Source organism: Lasiosphaeria miniovina (assembly GCF_030549165.1).
Source record: "Lasiosphaeria miniovina strain SMH2392-1A chromosome Unknown B0T26scaffold_4, whole genome shotgun sequence".
NCBI classification, from domain to species: domain Eukaryota; kingdom Fungi; phylum Ascomycota; class Sordariomycetes; order Sordariales; family Lasiosphaeriaceae; genus Lasiosphaeria; species Lasiosphaeria miniovina.
Genome location: NW_026848223.1, coordinates 2,875,975 through 2,896,331, shown reverse-complemented (window position 1 = coordinate 2,896,331; position 20,357 = coordinate 2,875,975). Strand labels below are relative to the sequence as shown.

The 20,357-nt window shown below is 62.6% G+C and overlaps 4 protein-coding genes across 4 annotated transcripts; 2 read left to right on the top strand and 2 right to left on the bottom strand.

Moving 5' to 3' along the window:
* Nucleotides 1-743: 743 nt before the first annotated feature.
* B0T26DRAFT_299779 (uncharacterized protein) lies at nt 744-1,824 on the bottom strand. The gene has a single exon (XM_060434253.1). The coding sequence runs from the start codon at nt 1,685-1,687 to the stop codon at nt 881-883; it is 807 nt and encodes a 268-aa protein (XP_060296388.1). The 5' UTR covers nt 1,688-1,824; the 3' UTR covers nt 744-880.
* A 269-nt stretch (nt 1,825-2,093) lies between these two features.
* B0T26DRAFT_710322 (uncharacterized protein) lies at nt 2,094-3,047 on the top strand. The gene has a single exon (XM_060441975.1). It carries the CDS (start codon nt 2,336-2,338, stop codon nt 2,765-2,767), a length of 432 nt encoding a protein of 143 aa, XP_060296387.1. The 5' UTR covers nt 2,094-2,335; the 3' UTR covers nt 2,768-3,047.
* Nucleotides 3,048-3,058: 11 nt separating this feature from the next.
* B0T26DRAFT_710321 (Alpha/Beta hydrolase protein) lies at nt 3,059-4,609 on the bottom strand. Its single transcript, XM_060441974.1, has one exon. The coding sequence runs from the start codon at nt 4,424-4,426 to the stop codon at nt 3,128-3,130; it is 1,299 nt and encodes a 432-aa protein (XP_060296386.1). The 5' UTR covers nt 4,427-4,609; the 3' UTR covers nt 3,059-3,127.
* An 818-nt stretch (nt 4,610-5,427) lies between these two features.
* B0T26DRAFT_854648 (uncharacterized protein) lies at nt 5,428-19,073 on the top strand. Its single transcript, XM_060447678.1, is given in 8 exon segments — nt 5,428-6,619; nt 6,735-8,578; nt 8,738-12,241; nt 12,339-12,444; nt 12,462-12,789; nt 12,840-13,558; nt 13,628-15,666; nt 15,735-19,073. 8 exon segments carry the CDS (start codon nt 5,635-5,637, stop codon nt 18,750-18,752), a joined length of 12,543 nt encoding a protein of 4,180 aa, XP_060296385.1. The 5' UTR covers nt 5,428-5,634; the 3' UTR covers nt 18,753-19,073.
* Nucleotides 19,074-20,357: the final 1,284 nt, after the last annotated feature.

Below are 20,357 nucleotides of genomic sequence, written 5' to 3'. Positions count from 1 at the left end.
AGAAATGCATTCTGACACCCCCCCCTCCCAATGATTCTGACACCCCCCCTCCCAATGATTCTGACACCCCCCCTCCCAATGATTCTGACACCCCCCCCTCCCAATGATTCTGACACCCCCCCTCCCAATGACCAAACCCCGCATCCCCCCCCTCCCCTCCTCCCAACCCACCCCCCCAACCCCAGACCAAACCCCGCATCTGCTCCATCTCCCACCCCAAGGTCCTTCCAGAGAGGGTGAAAAAACTTAAAGCATGCCATGGACGCCGATCCACTCCATGGCAAGCCTCGCTCAGCTCATCATTCCACTGGAACTTGCACTTGGCAGCGGCGTCAAAACAAGCCCTGCTGTCGACAGGGCAGACGAAATAATGTTGGTGGGTGCTTGGGCGCTTGTCTCCTGCTCGGTGCTTGGGCACTTGTCTCCTGCTCGCTCGCCTTTCCCCCCCGGGATGAAGACTTGGCTGGGTGGTGGCCAGTGCGCTTGTCGACTCTTCTGGATTCCAGCATGAACTGCTACAGGCCAATGGCAGGCACAGGGTTCGATGACACAATATCCCCCCCTTGCGCCCCCCACACGGCCAACGGTGATCACGCAATAAAGTAGGGTCAAGACGGGGTTGACCTTGTTCAGAAACCGTCCCCGACGCCCCAAACTCGTGGTTATATTGAAGAGCCGACCAGTCAGTACCCGGCATGCGACACTGGCCAGGCCGGGATGACCGCCTGATCGGATCACAGTCCTCGACGTGTTGACCCATTCCGACCGCAGCCATGCTCGCAGCCCCCATGCCCGTGCCCACAACCTCCATGTCGACGCTCAACTTCCGCTACTCGCGACGCTCCGCCTGTGACCGCTGTCGCGCCTACAAGCTCCGCTGTCAGCGCGACGAGCGGCTCGGAAAGCCGTGTGAACGATGTGCCAAGTCTCGTCTGGCGTGCACCACCACCTTTGATCCCGCGTCAACGTCAACGTCGTCGTCGTCGGCAGCATCATCATCGGCTTCCCAGGCGCCGCGGCTCAACGCCGCGGCCCAGGTCCAGGCCCAGCACCAGCAGCAGCACCAGGCCCAGCAGCAGCAGCAGCAGCAGCAAAACAACAATGGCATCCAGGCCGGAGCAAAGGAGCACCAGACCTTTCTACCGTCACCTGAGCGGCTGCACTCGCCGCCAGACCAACGCGATCGGCAGCACAGCGCCTTTGCAGCACAGCGAGCAAATTCAGGGCACCTGTCGTACTCGCCTCCCAGCCAGCGGGAACCCGACGATGGCCATTTCCAGCGCCCGGGGGAAGCGCCGCGGAAAACCAGAAGCGTGGAGAGAAACGACAGCACAGGCGGCGAAAACATGCTGTTGGATCCAAATCCGTTGGTATGAACCCTCGCTCCGGTCCCCATCCTGCTTGTCTGAGAAGCCCATCCTGCTTGGTCTGAGAAGCACCAGCAGCCCTGGCTAACGCAGCGCTCCACGCACAGGGACTTGATCCGATGGATTTCAGCCTCCCCGACATGGCCTTCGACGCCAATGAGCTCAGCCTGCTGATGGTGGACCATTCTCCCACCCGCGCCGAGGCCGGATCTACATGTAGGCGGCCCGGTGGGGACGACGGCTCGGGCGTGTTTGGCCACGAAGACGACGCGACGCTCTGCGGACCGGGGCCCGGCACGAGCCTGGCGTGGGGTTCGCATGGCGCACACCCAGAGCCCTGCCTGGACGCTGGGAGAGACGCGAGGGACTTTGAACCGGACATGATGGGCGGGCCTGTCGACACGCAGCGGTTGACTAGCAGCTACAAGGACCTGTTGAGACTCAGCCTGGAACTGGTCGAAGAGCGGGAAATACTCGACACGCAGGCGCCGCTGACAGCGAGGCCGAGCATCGCCCCCCTGACGTGCTCGTCAACGCAGCAGCAGCAACCCGTCAACCGTGTTCTCAGCCAGACGGCCCGGTTCTGGGACATTGTCAAGGCCATGTCATCGACCTCTCCAGAAACCGACGCAAATGGTAGCAGCGGCGGCGGCGGAGGTGGTGGTGGGAGCGGTCGGAGTGGTGGTGGGAGTGGTCGGAGTGGTGGTGGGAGTGGTGGTGGGAGCGGTCGGAGTGGTGGTGGGAGCGGTCGGAGTGGTGGTGGGAGCGGTGGTGGGAGCGGCGAGAGTGGCAGTCAGACTCGCAGCAACAGCACCAGCAGCAGCGTCAGCCTGATCAACCTCAACAGCCTTCGCCACGGCTGGGAAAACGCCAGGCTGAACGGCAACGGGGACCTGGACTCGAGCTTCTCGGCGTCATCGTCGTCATCGCTGCCCCCCCCTGCGCCCGGGCGCCAAGATCACCTGCTCATGATCAACCTGGTCATGACCTACGTCAACCTGCTGCGCAACTGCCGCGCTGTCTTCACCCGCCTGTACCACGCCCTTCAGGTCACGCCGTCGCCCGAGTCTGACGCGATGCTGAGCCTCCCGAGCCTGCAGTTTGGCGACTTCCAGCTCGAGAACAACGTCTCCATCCAGGTCAAGGTCCTCATCGAGCTCACGTCGGGCATGCTCCAGCGCATCGGCAACGCGCTCGGCATCAACACGGGAACGGGCTCGGGCATTTCGTCGTCGCCGGGTGACCACAACTACCGGCTGCCCTTTCTCAACGACCCGGTTGCCGTGTCGACCCGCGAGATCATACTATCGCAGGAGAGCATGCAAGGCGGCGTCCATGGCGGCGAGCCCCCTCTGACGGACATTATGAGCAATCTCAACCGGCTGTTGGAGCGCAGATGATTACCTGCCTGCCTAGGCAGCATTCTTCCCTTTCTCAGACACTGGCTGTTCAGTCCTCGATCAGTTGGAAAACCCAACGCACATTTTCATGACTCGAGCGCGCGCTACTGCAGGATACCTATTAGCATGAAAATGAAAACAAAGAAAAAAAGTCCCAAAAAGAAGACCATTCCAGAACCCGCATGCCACTAAAACAAACTTGCATTAAAACAAACATGCCACTAAAACAAACATGCACTAAAATAAGCATGCCACTAAAACAAACATGCCACTAAAACAACCCGGACGTCACAGATACTCCTGACGTCACAGATACTCCCGACGTCACAGATACTCCCGACGTCACAGATTCTCCCGACGTCACAGAGACTCCCGGACGATGCCAAAATGTCGGTCCAGAAACCGAAACACACGCTGGTTTGACAGCGCCAGAGCGCCCACCTTGGCCTGAAGCCCGCCCTCCCCCGGCGTCGTGCCCACCCACAGCTGCTTCTCGTCCCCCTCCTTCAAATTCCTCAACCCGTCATAGACGGCCGACGTGTGAGTCGACACGTCTAGATAAAGCGACGCCTTCGCGCCCGTGACGAGCACTGGGCACCGAATCCGATCCAGCAGGCTGCCCCCCCCCGGGAGCCGCAGCGTGTAGCTCTTCATTGCGCGCAGGATCTGCGAAGGGCGGCGCAGCCCGAAAAAGGTCCCCGTCGTGGCGATGTTCCACTTCATCTGGAATGCGAGCCGGGTGCCCAGGTTGATGACGGCGTCGACGGCCCCGTCCCCGATCCAGCCGCGTTCCCACGCCGCCAGGAACGCCTTGGGGACCTGCGTCGTGGCAAAGTCCCAGAAGTCGTGGACCGGGTCGACGGCCACGCACGCCTTGAAGCGGGAGTCGCCGGCGGCAGCGCGCAGGGCAAAGTACCCGCCCAGGGACGTCCCCCAGACGGCGAAGCGGCCCGTGTCCATGTCCAGCTCGGGCTTTGTGGCTGACAGGGTCTCGAGGTGGTCGAGCACGGCGCTGGCGACGACTTCCCAGTCGGGCCGGAAAACGACCCCGTCGCGGTGCAGCGTTAGCCCCTGGCCGGGTCCTTCGTAGGTGACGGCCGCGTATCCCAATTCCAGCGCGGCGGCGGGCGCCATGAAGTAGATTTCTTCTGACAGGCCGTCGGCCCCGCTGTTGGCGATGAGGATGGGGGCTTTTTGTTGGCCCGGAATCCGGCGCCAGGGTGGGGGGAGGTAGAGGTAACCCGGCAGCACGCGCCCCTCAAAGGGGATCTCGAGACGGTGTACTGTGCCGGGTGGGAAGAAGCGTGTGGCGTCGCGGAAGAGGGCGACGGATTTCTCGCAGAGTGGGAGGTACCGCGGGTCCGGGCTCAGGGGGCCGGCGCCGGGGAGCATGTAGTAACTGGCGCGAGAGTAGTTGTGGGCGCGCAGCAGGGCGCGTTTTGCGGCTTCCCTGTCGCCGCTTGCGCGGGCCTCGTTGGCGATGGCTTCAGCCTTGCGGGCCTGCTCGGCCCACGCGCGGTGCCAGCTCTCGGGGTCGTTGTCCTTGATGCGGCCAATTGCGTCCAGGCATTCGGCCAGCTCGGCACCACCGGCTGCGGCCATGCCGAGGATGCGGACGGTTTCGAAACCGAAGAAAATACCAGGGAAGAAGTGATGCATCTTGGCGGATGCGTGTTGTCTGTGTCTGTGTCTGTGGCTCTCAGCGTGAAGTGGTGCTAAAACTACTGAGGTAAACGCTGCCGAGTTGGGTTCACGATAGAGTTCAAATGGAAAGGATACCAATACAGAGTTACACAAATTCAGCAGCCATGGCGCGTGGCGGTCTCCGGAGTCGATGGTAGACACACCGGAGCACACCGGAGCACACCGGAGCACACTGGGACACACCGGGGCACACTGAAGCACACCGGGGCACACTGGAGAACACCGGGGCACACTGGAGCCTACTGGAGCACACTGGAGCACACTGGAGCACACTGGGGCACACTGGAGCACACCGGAGCACACCGGAGCACACCAGAGCAACACCCGAGCAACACGAGCCCCCACTCGCAGTTCGGCGGTAGGCTCTTTTGTGTAATTATTTGAGGCCGATAATGGTCTCCGACATGGACCGACCCTATTCCGAGTCGACTCCTAGCCGGTCCCTCACCCATGTCATGCCGGTGCCCGATCCCGATGGCGTGCTCGACGCCGGTTCACTCCTGGTTGGCCCTCACCACAACGCCCCGAGCCGTCTTTGACCGGACTCACGTACCGCCAGTGGTGCAGTAGCTGGTCGAAGCTCGAGACAGGGGAGCGGCTTTTCGTCATTGGCGCCAAGGGAAAACTAAGCGTAGTCGAGTAGCAGCCTTTCCAAAGTAGCGCATGCGGATAGGGGTTTGTTATGATGTCGCCCTGAATGGCGTCAGCGAGTCTGGAGGTGTTAAGATAGTCAGCTTCCTAGGACCGATCATGGCATGTAGAATGATACCAGTGACAATTTGAACATCTCAACGAGTGGGTCACCTCAATCCTCACGAGTGGTCACCTCAATCCTCACGAGTGGTCACCTCAATCCTCACGAGTGGGCACCTCAATCCTCACGAGTGGGCACCTCAATCCTCACGAGTGGGCACCTCAATCCTCACGAGTGGGCACCTCAATCCTCACGAGTGGTCACCTCAATCCTCACGAGTGGTCACCTCAATCCTCACGAGTGGGCCACCTCAATCCTCACGAGTGGGCTACCTCAATCCTCACGAGTGGGCACCTCAATCCTCACGAGTGGGCACCTCAATCCTCACGAGTGGGCCACCTCAATCCTCACTCAACGTCCAGGAACACCAGTTCACACCGTCCCCAACATACCGGGAGGCTCCGCAGAAATGGCACCGGCTCCCACGATACCCAGCCATCCCTATCCTCGGGAACCCATAGCCATTGTCGGCAGCGCCTGTCGGTTCCCCGGAGACTCTTCGTCGCCCTCCAAACTCTGGGAACTCCTGCGCCAGCCTCGCGACGTGCTCCGGGAGATCCCCGACGACCGCTTCAACACGGCGGCCTTTTACCACCCCGATGCTCTGCACCATGGCACGACCAACGTCAAGCACGCATATCTGCTGGACGGCGACCTAGGCCACTTCGACGCCCAGTTCTTCGGCATCAAGCCCGTCGAAGCCAACTCGGTGGACCCGCAGCAACGTATTCTGCTCGAGACGGTCTACGAGGGGCTGGAGAGAGCTGGCATCCCGCTCGAAAAGCTGCAGCGCTCCCAGACGGCCGTGTACGTGGGCGTCATGAGCGCCGACTACACGGAGCTGCTGGCGCGCGACATTGACGCCTTCCCGACCTACTTTGCGTCGGGAACGGCCAGGAGCATCCTTGCCAACCGCATCTCGTACTTCTTCGACTGGCACGGCCCGTCCATGACCGTTGACACGGCGTGCTCCTCCAGCCTGTTCGCTCTGCACCTGGCCGTGCAGAGCCTCCGCGCGGGCGAATCGCCCACCGCCGTCGTGGCCGGTGCCAACTTGGTGCTGGCACCGGACCAATTCGTCGCCGAGAGCAAGTTGAACATGCTGTCCCCCGACGGCCGGTCTCGCATGTGGGACAAGGAGGCCAATGGATACGCGCGGGGAGACGGCGTGGCCGCTCTGGTGCTCAAGACGCTCAGCTCTGCCCTCGCCGACGGAGACTCGATCGAGTGCATTATCCGGGAGACGGGCATCAACCAGGACGGCCGCACCAAGGGCATCACCATGCCCAGCCCCACTGCCCAGGCCAACTTGATCTGGTCCACTTACAAGAACGCGGGGCTGGACCTGTCCAAGCCCGAGGACAGACCGCAGTACTTTGAGGCCCATGGAACGGGTGGGTGAGCCTTTTTTTCCCCCTCATGCTGCTCCGGGGAGCCCTTTTCCCCTCGTGCTAATCTGGGGAGACCTCAACGGCTAACGCGGTGGCTTTGTGACTTTTTTCCTGCCAGGCACGCCTGCCGGTGACCCGGTCGAGGCTGAGGCCATACGCACGGCTTTTTTCGGCCCAGTCTCGGGCTTCCAGCGGTCGCAATCCGACCCCCCTCTCTATGTTGGCTCCATCAAGACCGTCATCGGCCACACCGAGGGGACCGCCGGTGTCGCTGGAGTCATCAAAGGCTCCCTCGCGCTCCAGCACGGCATTGTGCCGCCCAACCTGCTGCTCCACGAACTCAACCCCGCGGTCAAGCCCTTCTACGACGGGCTCAAAATCGTCAAGCAGGCCGAGGAGTGGCCGGCCCTCCCCGAAGGGGTCCCCCGTCGTGCGAGCATCAACAGCTTCGGATTCGGCGGTGCCAACGCCCATGCCATCCTCGAGAGCTACAACGCGCCCACCCCTGCTTCCCAAGCGACCCAAGCGAGCCAGGCGGCTGGGACGACTTCTCATCTGACCCCCCATCTGACCCCTCATCTGACCCCCTTCAACTTCTCTGCGTCGTCGGAGAAGGCCCTGACGAGGCTTCTCGGGGCCTACGCATCACACCTCCGAGCCAACCCCGCCACCGATCTGGGCGATTTGGCCTTCACTCTGAACACGCGCCGCTCCACGCTGCCTGTCCGCGTCACGGTGCCGGCGCTGACCGCCGACAGCTTGGCCTCGAAACTCGACGACTTGGCTAAGGCGCCGTCGGGAATTGTCACGGCGAACAGTGGCGCATCTTCCTACCGCTCGGACTCGCGATATCCTGCTCTGCTCGGCATCTTTACCGGCCAAGGCGCCCAGTGGGCTTCCATGGGAGCAAAGCTGCTGGCCGGCTCCGCTATTGCCGCCACCTCGATCCGCCGCCTCCAGCAAGCCCTCGACAGCCTCCCTGCCGAGCACAGACCCGAGTGGACGCTGTGGGAGGAGCTGTCCAAGGGCGAGGCGTCTTCCCGGGTTGGCGAAGCAGCCTTCTCGCAGCCGCTCTGCACGGCAGTCCAGATCATCTTGGTGGACCTTCTCGAGGCAGCCAGCGTCCGGTTCAAAGCCGTGGTCGGCCACTCGTCGGGCGAGATAGGCGCTGCCTATGCTGCCGGGTACCTTTCGGGCGAGGATGCCATCCGCGTCGCCTACTACCGTGGCTACTTCCTCCACCTGGCAAAGGGCCCCCTGGGTTCTGGTGCCGGTGCCATGATGGCTGTCGGCACGAGCTACGAGGATGCGCAGGCTTTGGTCGAGCTGGACGAGCTCGCCGGCCGCATCACCATCGCCGCCTCCAACTCGCCAGAGAGCCTCACGCTGTCAGGCGACCTAGAGGCCATTGAAACAGCAAAAGCGATCCTCGAGGACGAAAACAAGTTCGCCCGGCTCCTCAAAGTCGACAAGGCCTATCACTCGCACCACATGTTCCCCGCTGCCGGTCCGTACACGGAGGCCCTAGCCAGCATTGGCATCAAGGCCCGGCCCCGGCTCGACGGCCGCGAGCGTCCCGCCTGGATCTCCAGCGTTTATGCCGAGGATGCCCAGTCACTGTCGCTGGGACACGAGGCGCTGGGACACGAGGCACTGGGACACGGGGCACTGGGACACGAGGCACTGGGACCCGAGGCACTAGGACCCGAATACTGGGCGCAAAACATGGTTGGCCAGGTCAAATTCTCGCAGGCCGTCGAGCAAGCCGCCAGTGCCTTGGGGCCCTTTGACCTCGGCCTCGAAGTCGGACCCCACCCGGCGCTCAAGAGTCCCGCCCTGCAGACCATCCAGGCGGTGTCAGGCCAACCCATCGCCTACGCCGGCCTGCTGCGCCGTGGAGCCAACGATCTGGAGGCCTTTGCCGAAGGATTGGGCTCCATCTGGCAATCTCTTGGGGCAGGAGTCGTCGACTTTGCAGGCCTTGAGAAAGCAGGCCTTGAGAAAGCAGGCCTTGAGGAAGCAGGCCTTGAGAAAGCAGGCCTTGAGGAAGCAGGCCTTGAGGAAGCAGGTCTTGAGAAAGCAGGCCTTGAGAAAGCAGGCCTTGAGAAAGCAGACCCTGAGAAAGCAGGCCTTGAGAAAGCAGGCCTTGAGAAAGCCTCGTCGTCTGGCCGACGGCCGCCGAAGCTGCTCAAGAACCTCCCCTCGTACGCTTGGGAGCATGACCGCATCTACTGGCACGAATCTCGCTGGTCCAGGGCCTTCCGCACCGGCGGGCAGCCCCCTCACCAGCTGCTCGGCACCCGGGCCCCAGACGGCACGGAAGGCGAAGTCCGCTGGAGGAACCGTCTGCACCCCCGCGAGGTCCCCTGGCTGGTGCACCATCAGGTTGACCGCCAGATTGTCTTCCCGGCGGCGGGCTACCTGTCGGCCGTCGTCGAAGCCGTCGCTCAGCTCCATGGCGTCGAATCCATCCAGCTGCTCGAATTCCAGCATGTCGTCATCGGCCAGGCGCTGGTGCTCGAGGAGAACTCGGATGTCGAGACGCAGCTCAGCCTGCGCACGACCGAGACCCTCGGAGAAGACGGCAGCATTGGCGCCGTCTTTGCCTTCTACTCGGCCTCCAACAAGGACTCGGTCAGCATGGTCAAGAACGCATCCGGTCGTGTTCGCGTCACCCTGGGGACGCCGTCCCGCGAGGTCCTACCCAGCCCCCACAAGCCCGAGCGCGAGTTTCTGGACGTCGACCCGGACCGCTTCTACAAGACGGTCGGCGAGCTGGGATTTGGCTACGCGGGGCCGTTCCGCAAGCTCCGGGCCACACGGCGGAGGCTAGACGAGTCGGCCGGCTTGATCCAGACCCCGGACGCTCACGAGGACGCGGGAGAGGGAGGCTCTCGGCTGATCCTCCACCCCGGCACCCTCGACTGCGCCATCCAGTCCATCATCCTAGCCTACAGCTATCCCGGAGACGGCAAGATGCGGTCCATTTATCTGCCCACGGCTATTGACAAGCTCCGCATCAACGTGTGGGCCAGCGCCGAGCTCAAGGGGCCGCCTGGATCCGAGCTGCCGTTCTACGCATCTATCGCCGGGTCCCAGGCCCAGGGCGACCTCGCCGGAGACGTCGAGATGCACTCGGCCGACGGCGCGACGACCCTCGTCCAGCTCCAGGGCCTGCACACGACCCCGTTGACTGTGCCGGCCCCCTCCAACGACGCCAAGCTCTTCTTCGAGACGACGTGGGACGCCGAGGCCCCCGTGGGCAACCAGTCCCTCTGGGACTCGGATGGCGTCGACCAGTCCGACAGCTTTGCCCTGTCGTTTTCCCTCGAGCGTGTGGCGTACTACTACGTCCGCACGCTGGGCGAGGCGATGCCTGCCCCCGAGCGGGCCCATCTCGACTGGCACCACAAGATCTTCTACCAGTACATCGACACCGTCGTCGAATGGGTAGCTTCCGGGACGCATCCCTATGCGAAGCCCGAGTGGGCCGACGACTCGCAAGACGAAATCCTCTCCGTCATGGACAAGTACCCAGACAGCATCGACCTGCGCATCATGCGCGCCGTGGGCGACAACATGGCGGCGGCGGCCCGCAACGAGATGAACATCCTCGAGGCAATGATGAAGGACAACATGCTCAACGACTTTTACGCCTACGCCCTGGGCATGGAGGAGTACCTTCTCGACATGGCCCGCATGATCGGCCAGCTGAGCCACCGCTTTCCGCACCTGAGCGTGCTGGAGATTGGCGCCGGCACCGGTGGCGCTACCGCCATAATCCTCGAGACGCTCCAGGGCTCCTTCTCGTCGTACACGTACACGGACATCTCGAGCGGCTTTTTCGACAAGGCCCAGGACAAATTCGCCAAGCACCGGTCCCGCATGGCGTTCAAGGTCCTGGACATTGAGCGGGACGTCAAGGAGCAAGGGTACGAGCCGCACTCGTACGACCTGGTCGTGGCCTCGCTCGTTTTGCACGCCACCCGCAGCCTCGAGGAGACCATGAAGAACGCCCGCAAGCTGTTGAAGCCGGGCGGGCGTCTGCTGATGCTCGAGCTGACGGACAACGACCCCATCCGCTTCAGCTTCATCTTTGGCGGGCTGCCGGGCTGGTGGCTCGGCTACGAAGACGGCCGGACGATTTCTCCGTGCGTCGGGATAGGCGAGTGGGAGGCTGTGATGAAGAAGACGGGCTTCTCTAGCATCGAGGCCATCACTCCGCACAACACCACCTTCCCGCTGCCGCTCAGTGTCATCATCACCCAGGCCGTCGATGATCGTGTCGAGTTCCTCCGAGAGCCGCTTTCGCCGGCGGCTGAAGCGCTCGGGGCGCAGCATCTCACCATCGTCGGCGGCGATCCCGGCGGCAATACCGGACTCGTCTCCGACATCTTTTCAGCCGCCGGCCGCCACTACCAGCAGCCCTTCAAGCACGTTTCTCTGCTGGCCGACGTGGCACAGCACGAGCTTCCCTTCCTCGGCAGCGTGGTGAGCCTCGTCGACCTCGGCGCCGAGCCGGCCTTTGAGTCGGTGTCGGCCGAGAAACTGTCGGGGCTTCAGGCCATATTCCGACAGAGCAAGAACATCCTCTGGGTGACAGTCGGCGGGCTAGCAGACAGCCCCTACCGGAACATGTACCGCGGCCTCCAGCGCAGCGTCGTCAAGGAGCTGAAGCACATCCGCGTTCAGCTCCTCGACTTTGCGTCGGAAGCCGATATTTGTGCCGACGAGATCGCTAGCCGCCTCCTGCAGCTCGAAGCGGCTAGCCGCTGGGAGCAGGATGGCCGGTTGAGCAACCTGCTCTGGTACCAGGAGCCCGAGATCGTCGTCCGCGGCGGCAAGGCCCTGGTTCCGCGCGTGAGGCCAAGCACGCAGCGGAACCAGCGGTACAACTCGGGCCGACGCCGCATCACCGAGGACATCCGCCTTGACACGTCGGCGGTGGTGTCCATCCGGAGCGCTGGGAACGGGGGCTTCACGGTCGAGAAGAGCGGCGACGTAGCACCCACGGCAGCCACGCTCGGTCACGATCGCGTGGACGTCCGCCTGTCGCATTCGCTCATCAGCCCGATCAAGCTGCCAGATGGAAGCTCCCTGTATTTGTCTGCCGGCAGGAATGTCGCGAGAGACGGCCACCGCGTCATTGCGCTATCCGAGACGCTCGACTCTGTCGTCCGCATCCCCCGAGGCTGGGCCGTCTCCATCTCTGGGGAAGCCGCCGCCGAATGCGACGGGCAAGGAGAACTCGAGGCCAGACGGGCCCTTGTCGGCTTGTATACCCATCTTGTCGCCGATGGGATTCTCGGGGGCGCACGCCCCCGCGACGTGGTTGCGGTGCTCGACCCCGGCTTCTCGCTGGGAAATGCCCTGGTTCCGCTCGCGGCTGAGAAGGGCGTCCAGCTGGTCTTGTTCACGAGCACCACCACCACCGCTGCTCCGGGGGGCACCGCCGCTGCTCCGGGGGTCAGGCTCTCCCCGCCGTGGGTCCCCGTTCACCCGCGAGCCTCGAAGCAGGGGCTGCAGAGGCTGGTTCCTGCGAAGCCAACACGCTTCGTCATCATGGGCGGCTCTGACGATCTCGCGGCTGCGTTTGTGTCCGCGTTGCCGTCCGGATCGACGGTTGTTCGGGAGGAGCACCGCCGGTTGGGATATGGACTCCAATCAGGACATGGACTCCAATCAGGACATGGACTCCAATCAGGATATGGACTCCAATCAGGATCGACACGCCTTGCAGGATCGACACGCCTTGCAGGAGACGTTCACTCTGCTGTCTCGACAGCTTCGCGCCATCTTCAAGCGGCGTGGGCGCGGTTCGCCGGCGAGTCGGTGCCTGCCGCAGACACACAAGCGTCGCTGCCCTCGGCGACGCTCGAGGAGGTTGCGTCGGGTTCTGCCCTTCGATCCGGCTCCGCGCAGGCCATCGTCGCGTGGTCTGCCTCGCCTCGCGTCCCCGTCCCAGTCTCTCCGGCGAGCAAAACGGTGTGGTTTGCTCCAAATAGGACGTACTGGATGGCTGGCCTGACGGGCAGCTTGGGCCTGTCGCTCGTGGAGTGGATGGTTGGGCAGGGGGCTCGGTATATCGCCCTGTCGAGCAGGAACCCCAAGGTGGATGAGGCATGGCTGCGGGCCATTGCGGCGCGAGGGGCCACGGTTGCCGTCTATTCCAAGTAAGTTGACCTCTCAGGATTTAGAAAACCACCTAACGTGTTTGGCGCAGCGACGTTACGAGTCGGGACGACGTGCGTGATCTGCACCGCCGGATTCGCGAGACTCTCCCTCCCATTGCCGGAGTCGCCCAGGGCGCCATGGTGCTGCACGACTCGCTCTTCTCCGACGCCAACCTGGAGCGGCTGCAGAAGGTGCTGCGGCCCAAGGTGCAAGGCAGCATCCACCTGGATGAGATCTTTTCCGAGGACAATACGGACGAGAAGCTCGACTTCTTCGTCTTCTTCTCGTCGGTCGCGTACGTGACGGGCAATGCCGGCCAGAGCGTTTATGCGGCCGCCAATGCCTTCATGGCCAGCCTCGCCAACCAGCGCCGTGCTCGGGGTCTCGCTGCATCTGTCATCAACATCGGAGCCATCCTGGGCGCCGGGTACGTGTCGAGAGAGCTGACCGAGGAGCAACAAGAGTATCTGCGCAAGGTTGGGCACATGTGGATGTCGGAGCAAGATGCGCACGAGATCTTTGCCGAGGGTGTCCGGGCCAGCAACCCCAAGTCCGCCGAGAGTCTCGAGTTTGAGACGGGCTTCCGGTCCGACAGGGACCGCGCACGAGATCTCAAGGACGAACCCCCCATGTTCCAGCATTTGGGCGCCGGACTAGGCGATGACGTCTCGGCGGCGGGCGATCCCAAGACCAGACGACAAAGCGTCAAGACCAAGGCCCGCTTGCTGAAGGCCACAAGCCACGAGCAGGTGTTTGATGTCCTGAAAGGTACGTCCTGTTCCCAGCTCAATCTCCCTCTAGCACCATCTTTTGTTGACAAGGTATTCCCAATCCTAGAGGGCTTTCTCTTGAAGCTGCAGGTGGCTCTGCAGTCCGACCCCGCCAGGTCAACGCTGGATGCGAGCCTCGACGAGCTCGGCGCCGACTCTCTCGTGGCCGTCGACATCCGCTCGTGGTTCCTCAACGAGCTTGGAGTCGACTTGCCCGTCTTGAAGATCCTCAACTCCCCGTCAGTGCGCGACCTCCTCGTCTCGGCCCAGGAACTCCTCCCAGCAACTGCTATTCCGAGCGCCCCTAGCGGCGCTGCCTCTGACGCCGCCAGCGCTGCCGCTGCCGCTGCCGCTGCCGATGCCGCCAAGCCAGTGCGAGAGTCCGATGCCGCCAAGCCAGTGCGAGAGCCACAATCCGTGGGGCCAATCTCCGACCCACCCGTATCGGAGTCTGCATCTCGGAGATCTTCCAGTCCGCTTTCTCCATCCGGCTCCGAGAGCGCGGCAACATCTCAGAACGCGTATCCTCCCTCAACAGTACCGTCCGAGATTGGCGACACCATTGACTCGACGGAGCCGGCTGATGGCAAGCTCCAAGGAAAACAGCCAACGCTGCCTGCCGCATCCCTAGACCTCACAAACGCCGTGCCAACGCTGCCTGCCGCATCCCCGGACCTCACAAACGCCGTGGCATCGAGGCTTCCCCCTGCCGCCCAGCGAACTGCGCCCCTATCCTTTGCCCAGTCTAGGTTCTGGTTTCTCAGGCGCTTTGTGGGAGACCAGACGGCCTTCAACATCACAACCGTGATAAAACTGCGCGGCAAGGTCGCGGCCGAGTCGCTGGCGAACGCCGTCGCCGCCGTTGGCCAGCGGCACGAAGCCCTCAGGACGTGCTTCACCGTCGATGAAGCCACCAAGACGCCGCTGCAGCTTGTTCTTCCCACCTCGGCGCTGCGCCTCGAGCAGGCCGCCATTTCGGACGAGACGGAACTGGACGAGGCTGTCCGGCGGCTCAAGAGCCACGTCTACGACATCGAGCACGCCGAGGCCCTCCGCATCCAGCTTCTCACGCTGTCTCCGGAGCAGCACTACCTCCTCCTAGGCTACCACCACATCTACCTTGACGGCATCGGCTATGTTGTCCTCATCTCCGACCTGGAGAGTGCGTATGGTGGCGACTTGGCCGCCACACCTGCCGCTGCCGAGGTGCTTCAATACCCAGACTTTGCCCAGAAGCAGATCCGGGAGTACGAGAGCGGTGCGTGGTCCGGCGAGCTGTCCTTTTGGCGCCAGCAGTTTGCCGAGCTTCCCAAGCCGCTTCCGCTGCTGCCTCTGGCCGGCCTGCAAGCTCGGCTTAGCGCCTCGCGGTTTGGCTCCCACACTTCGGGCTTCCGAGTTGATCGTGGTCTCGCCGATAAGATTAGCCAGGTCGCGCGCCGGTTCAAGGTGACGCCGTTCCATCTCCACCTGGCCGTCTTCCAGGTCCTGCTGTACCGCTACGTGGGTGACGAGCAGGGCAAAGACGTGGTCGTCGGCGTGGCCGACGGCAATCGCAAGGAAGCCAACGTCTTGCGCAGCCTGGGCATCTTTCTGAACCTGCTGCCGCTGCGCCTCCGTCTCCCGCGCGGCCCCAAGCAGACGTTCTCCGACACGCTGCGGGATGTGCAGACGGTAGCCCAGGCCGCCTTTAGCAACTCGCGCGTGCCCTTTGACGTCTTGCTCAACGAGCTCAACGTGCCGCGGGCGCCATCCCACAGCCCGCTCTTCCAGGCCTTCCTGAACTACCGACAAAACGTGCAGGAGGCGCGCAGCTTCCTGGGATGCGAGGGCGAGCTCGACATTGTCGCTGCCGGCCAGACCGACTACGACATCAGCCTTGATGTTCTCGATCTCGGCGCCAGCGGCGGAGAGAGTCTCATTACCGTGGCCGTCCAGAAAGATCTCTACGCCCCGGAGGCGGCCGAGAGGTTGGCCGCTAGCTATCAGGTTCTCCTGCGCCAGTTCGTCGACAACCCCGCCGCCAGGGTCACCGGGCCCGCGCTCCATCTCCGAGAAGATGTTGACAGGGCTGTCGCTTTGGGCCGAGGTAAGAGACAAGACGCTGCGGTTTCGCAACTCGAGTGGCACAGCCAGTTCCTAACCCCATTTTGGCAGGCCTAGAGGAACCGATCCAGTACCCATCCATTGTGCACCGCATCGACGTGATATCAGAGAAATACGCCCACAGGATCGCGCTGAGAGACGCCTTGGGAAACACCCTGACGTATCAGAGCCTGTCCGAGCGGGTTGACGGCATTGCGGAGCATCTCACCGCCCAGGGCATCGGGAGCGGCTCCGCCGTTGGCGTGTTCCAGGCCGCCGGTGCTGACTGGATCGCGTCAGTGCTGGCTATCCTCAGAGCGGGGGCAGCCTACGTACCGTTGGATCCAAAGGTCGGCCTGGAGAGGCTTTCGCTGGTTAGCAAAGACAGCCGGATCGCCGCCGTCTTGGTAGATACCCAGACCGTGACCGCCGAGTTTACCCAGCGGCAGCGCGATTCCGGGGTCGCCGTCGCGAACGTGTCCGACATCCAACCAGCACCTCGGCCGCACAGATCCCCGAACCGCGCCCGGCCTGCAGATGTGGCCGTCGTCATGTACTCCAGCGGCTCGACCGGCGTTCCCAAGGGCGTCTCCCTGCTGCACTCCAACATCAGCAGCTACGCCGACACGGCTCACCTGGGCTGGGGCCTGCGCGAAGGCCAGGAAACCTTCCTCAACCAGGCCTCGTACACCTTCGACGTGTCCCTCCAGCAGACCATCGTCGCGCTCGGCCTCGGCAGCACCGTCGTGGTCATGAGCAGCGCCGCACGCGAAGATCCCGCCGCCTTGTCCAAGTTGGTGGCGTCCGAGAACATCACGGTAACGGGGGCAACGCCGACCGAATACCAGGCGTGGGCGCGTCATTGGAGCCCGGAGCTTCTCAAGAGCTCGTCGTGGCGGGTGGCCTTTACGTGGGGTGAGCCCGTGTCCAAGCAACAGATCCGCGCCTTCCGCCTCCTTGGCAAGCCCGACCTCGGGCTGATCGATGCCTATGGTCCGGCCGAGGCGACCATCACGTCAGCTCACGGGGACATCCCCTGGGCTCGGGCCCGTGCGGTCGACGGCGTGCCTGGCCATCCCAGATTCCCCCTAGTCGCCACGCCCAACACGTCCGTCTACATCGTCGACGGCAACCTCGACCCCGTCCCTGCCGGTGTGCTGGGCCAGGTGGTCCTCGGCGGCGCTTCGGTTGCCAAGGGCTACTTGAACGACGAAGCCCTGACAGCGAGCAGGTTCGTGGCCGACAGGTATGCGAGCTCGTACTTCCGAGCGCAGGGCTGGTCCAGAGCGCACCTGACAGGAGATCGCGGACGGCTGACGGCAGACGGCCGGCTGATCCTCCACGGCAGGATTGAGGGGAGCACTCAGGTGAAGCTGGCCGGGATCCGGATAGAACTCCAGGATGTTGAGGCCACCATTCTCAACGCCAATGCTGCCGTGCTTCAGGCCGTCGTGTCGGCCCGCCGGAGCCCTGGCTCAGGCACACCTTTTCTCGTCGCTTTTGTCGTCCTGTCTGACCGTCTCGGCGACGCCTCCGAGAGAGCCCGCCTGCTGGAGCAGCTGCCGAGCACGCTCCCGCTCCCCCCGTACATGAGACCGGCTATCGCTGTCGCCGTAGACCGCCTCCCTACCAACAGCTCCGGGAAGCTGGATCGCCGCGCCGTCGACGCGTGGCCGCTGCCGACTTCCAGCGACGGTGGAGGAGAAGGACAAGCCAAGGCGGCTCTCGCGGGTCTCTCCGAGCTCGAAGACGCCCTCGCTCGTCTCTGGCGTGACGCCCTCCCCCAAGGGCTGCCGCGGCCCCAGAGTTCTCTGGACAGCCAGTCGGATTTCTTCCACGTCGGGGGGAGCTCTCTGTCGCTGATCAACCTCCAAGACCTGATCAAGGAGCGCTTCCACATCTCCGTGTCGCTGCACAAACTCTTCCAGTCCAGCTCTCTGGGCGGCATGGCGGCCGCGATTCGAGAGCTCCGGACCGAATCCGGATCCGATGGCGGCGGCGCTGCCGACACCGCCGCCCCAGCCGTCATAGACTGGGAGCAAGAGGCTGCCCTCCCCTTGGACCTGCAACCCGAGCATGGCGATCGCGATAGCGAAGCAATCGTCCCCCCCGGCCGGCCGCCAGCCATCATCGCGCTCACCGGCGCTACGGGCTTCATCGGTCGCGGGATCCTCCAGCAGCTAATCAACAACGCCGCCATTTCCAAAGTCCACCTCCTCGCCGTGCGCAAGCAGCCATCCCAGCTGCCCCCGGACTCGCAATCCCTCTTCGCCCACCCAAAGGTGACCATCTACCCCGGAGACCTCGGAGCGCCGCGCCTCGGCCTCACCCCCTCCCAAATCTCCTCCATATTCTCCACCGTCGACGCCGTCATCCACGCCGGCGCCGACGTCTCCTTCCTCAAGACCTACCATACCCTCCGTCTCGTCAACGTCGCGTCGACGCGCGAACTCATCCGCCTCTCTACGAGGCGCCGGATACCATTCCACTTCGTCTCGTCCGCCACCGTCGCCCGCCTCGCCGTCGCCCGCGGCGCCGACAGCCTCGGTCGCGAATCCGTTCGTCGCTATCTCCCCACAGCGGCCGACGCTGAAGGCGACGGCTACGTCACGGCCAAGTGGGTCAGCGAGGTTCTTCTGGAGAATGCTGCGGCGCAGACTGGTCTGCCGGTGTGGATCCACCGGCCCACGAGCGTGACGGGGGATGGGGCGAGTGAGAGGGACTTGATGAGCAATGTGTCGCGGTATATTCGGAAGCTCGGAGCGGTCCCAGACACGCGCGGGTGGAAGGGGAATTTCGACTTTGTCGAGGTCGGGAAGGTGGTTGGGGATATTGTCGGGGCCGTTGTGCATGGTGATGATGTCGATGAGGAGAGGGCAGAAGGAGGAAACCCGCGTTTCCGGTTCCAGTCTGGGGATGTTCCAGTCTCTGGGGACGAGATCGCGCCAACTGGCGGTTCAGAGGGCGGCGAGGAGAAAGGGTTCCAAGTGCTACCGTTTGGCGAGTGGGTTGACAAGGCAGAGGAGGCCGGGCTGGATGGGCTGCTGGTGTTGTATCTGCGCCGCGCAGAGCAGGGGCAGCTGCTGATACCCAACCTGAGGAAGGATTGAATAATTGGTGGGAGCGGAGGTGTCATCATGTGGCGCTCGAATTGTGTGTTTTGTGTGTGGGTGTCATTCAGTGGGTGGCTTGGGTGTTGATGGGGGTGGTTGCATTAAAACCGCGTTGAGGGCTGGGCCGGCATTCGTCTTTCGCTTGTCATCTCTTACGGGTTTATTTCGCTTGTCATCTCTTACGGTTTATTTCTGTTGGAACAGCGGCATTCATGACCGTACTTTTGGTGCAGTGAGGTAGCGCAAGGCACGTGCCGATCCACCAAAACCAAGCTCCCCAGAAACCTTAGTTACTGTTGGAGCAGCGGCATTCATGACCGTACTTTGGGTGCAGGAGGGAAGTAGCGCCGGGCACGTGCCGGCTCACGTGGTACGTGGGCGCACGGGGGCCTGCGTGCCGATCCACAAAACAAGCCCACCCAGAAACCTTAGTTACTTCTGTAGACAATACTGAACAACCATTACCCCCCCTCCCCCCCCAGTAGTACTACTACGAACCATTCCGGAATACCACGAACCATTTCCTATGTGGTGGACAGGCCCTAGTCGGAATGAGTAATGAGCGCTTTTCTCGACTTCTAGCAAGTATTAGCACGAATATATCTCGGTTGAACGTGTTTGGCACCTCCAAAATGAGTTTTCGAGAGGCTGCAGGACAGATCAGAGTGATTTCCACACTTAATTCCAATCCAATAGAGTACCTAGATGTCTGAACGCCATCCGTCAATTGTCCCGCCATGCGTCAATTGTCCTGCCGTCCGTCAATTGTCCTGCCATCCGTCAGTTGTCTGTCTTGTTGGCGTGCCATGGCTGAAGTTTCTTGTATAGTCGGCGCCACGTGAACACGCCAGAAGAAGACGACATGGCGTCATGCTGCAAGCTGTCATTGCGAGCGGCGATCCCCCGTATTAGCAACTCGCGAAATGCAGAGGAACTATAAAATAAGCTACCTGACCAGTCAGGAAGGGGTCAGCTGAACGGTGCCTCCGGCGGCGCCTGCCGCGGGCTGTCCTCGCTTCGCTCGAGGAAGGGTGGCTGGGCCATTTTACTAAGAAACTAGTAAGGACAACCCCGCTTTGTGTCATAGCTCGTAGCCAAAGGTTGACCCAACTGTGTCAACTATGTCCACTGTGTCAATTTGTCACCTGTGGTAAAAGTAAAAACACAGGAGAGTCATTACAACGTAAACAGCATGGTGTTGAGGCAGAAAAAGTCGATTCTGCTAGTTAACACGGCGCTGGTAATCCGCCGCACGCAAGGCACTTGTAACGGGGAACTGACGGCGAGAGCAAGCCGCATTACCGCTCTGGAAGTCTCGCAAGGACTGGAAGATCGGCACCACATTTCTCGGAAGAGCCTCATCGTTAGGGAAGCAAGCCGGGCCGTCATACTTGTCCCTCTTAACAAGCAGAACAAAGGGAGCCTCGCGGCGATAGCCCCTCAACACCAAAACAAATTCTCGTAATAATTTAATGTTCCGATGTTCATGGTCTAATTGTTGGATTTCTAGGGGGCAAGCCCCTAGGACCCCTATTGTCTGCGGCGCTCTTGGCCTGCGGCGCTTGGAGCCTGCGACACTTTCCTTCATACAGCTTACATCTA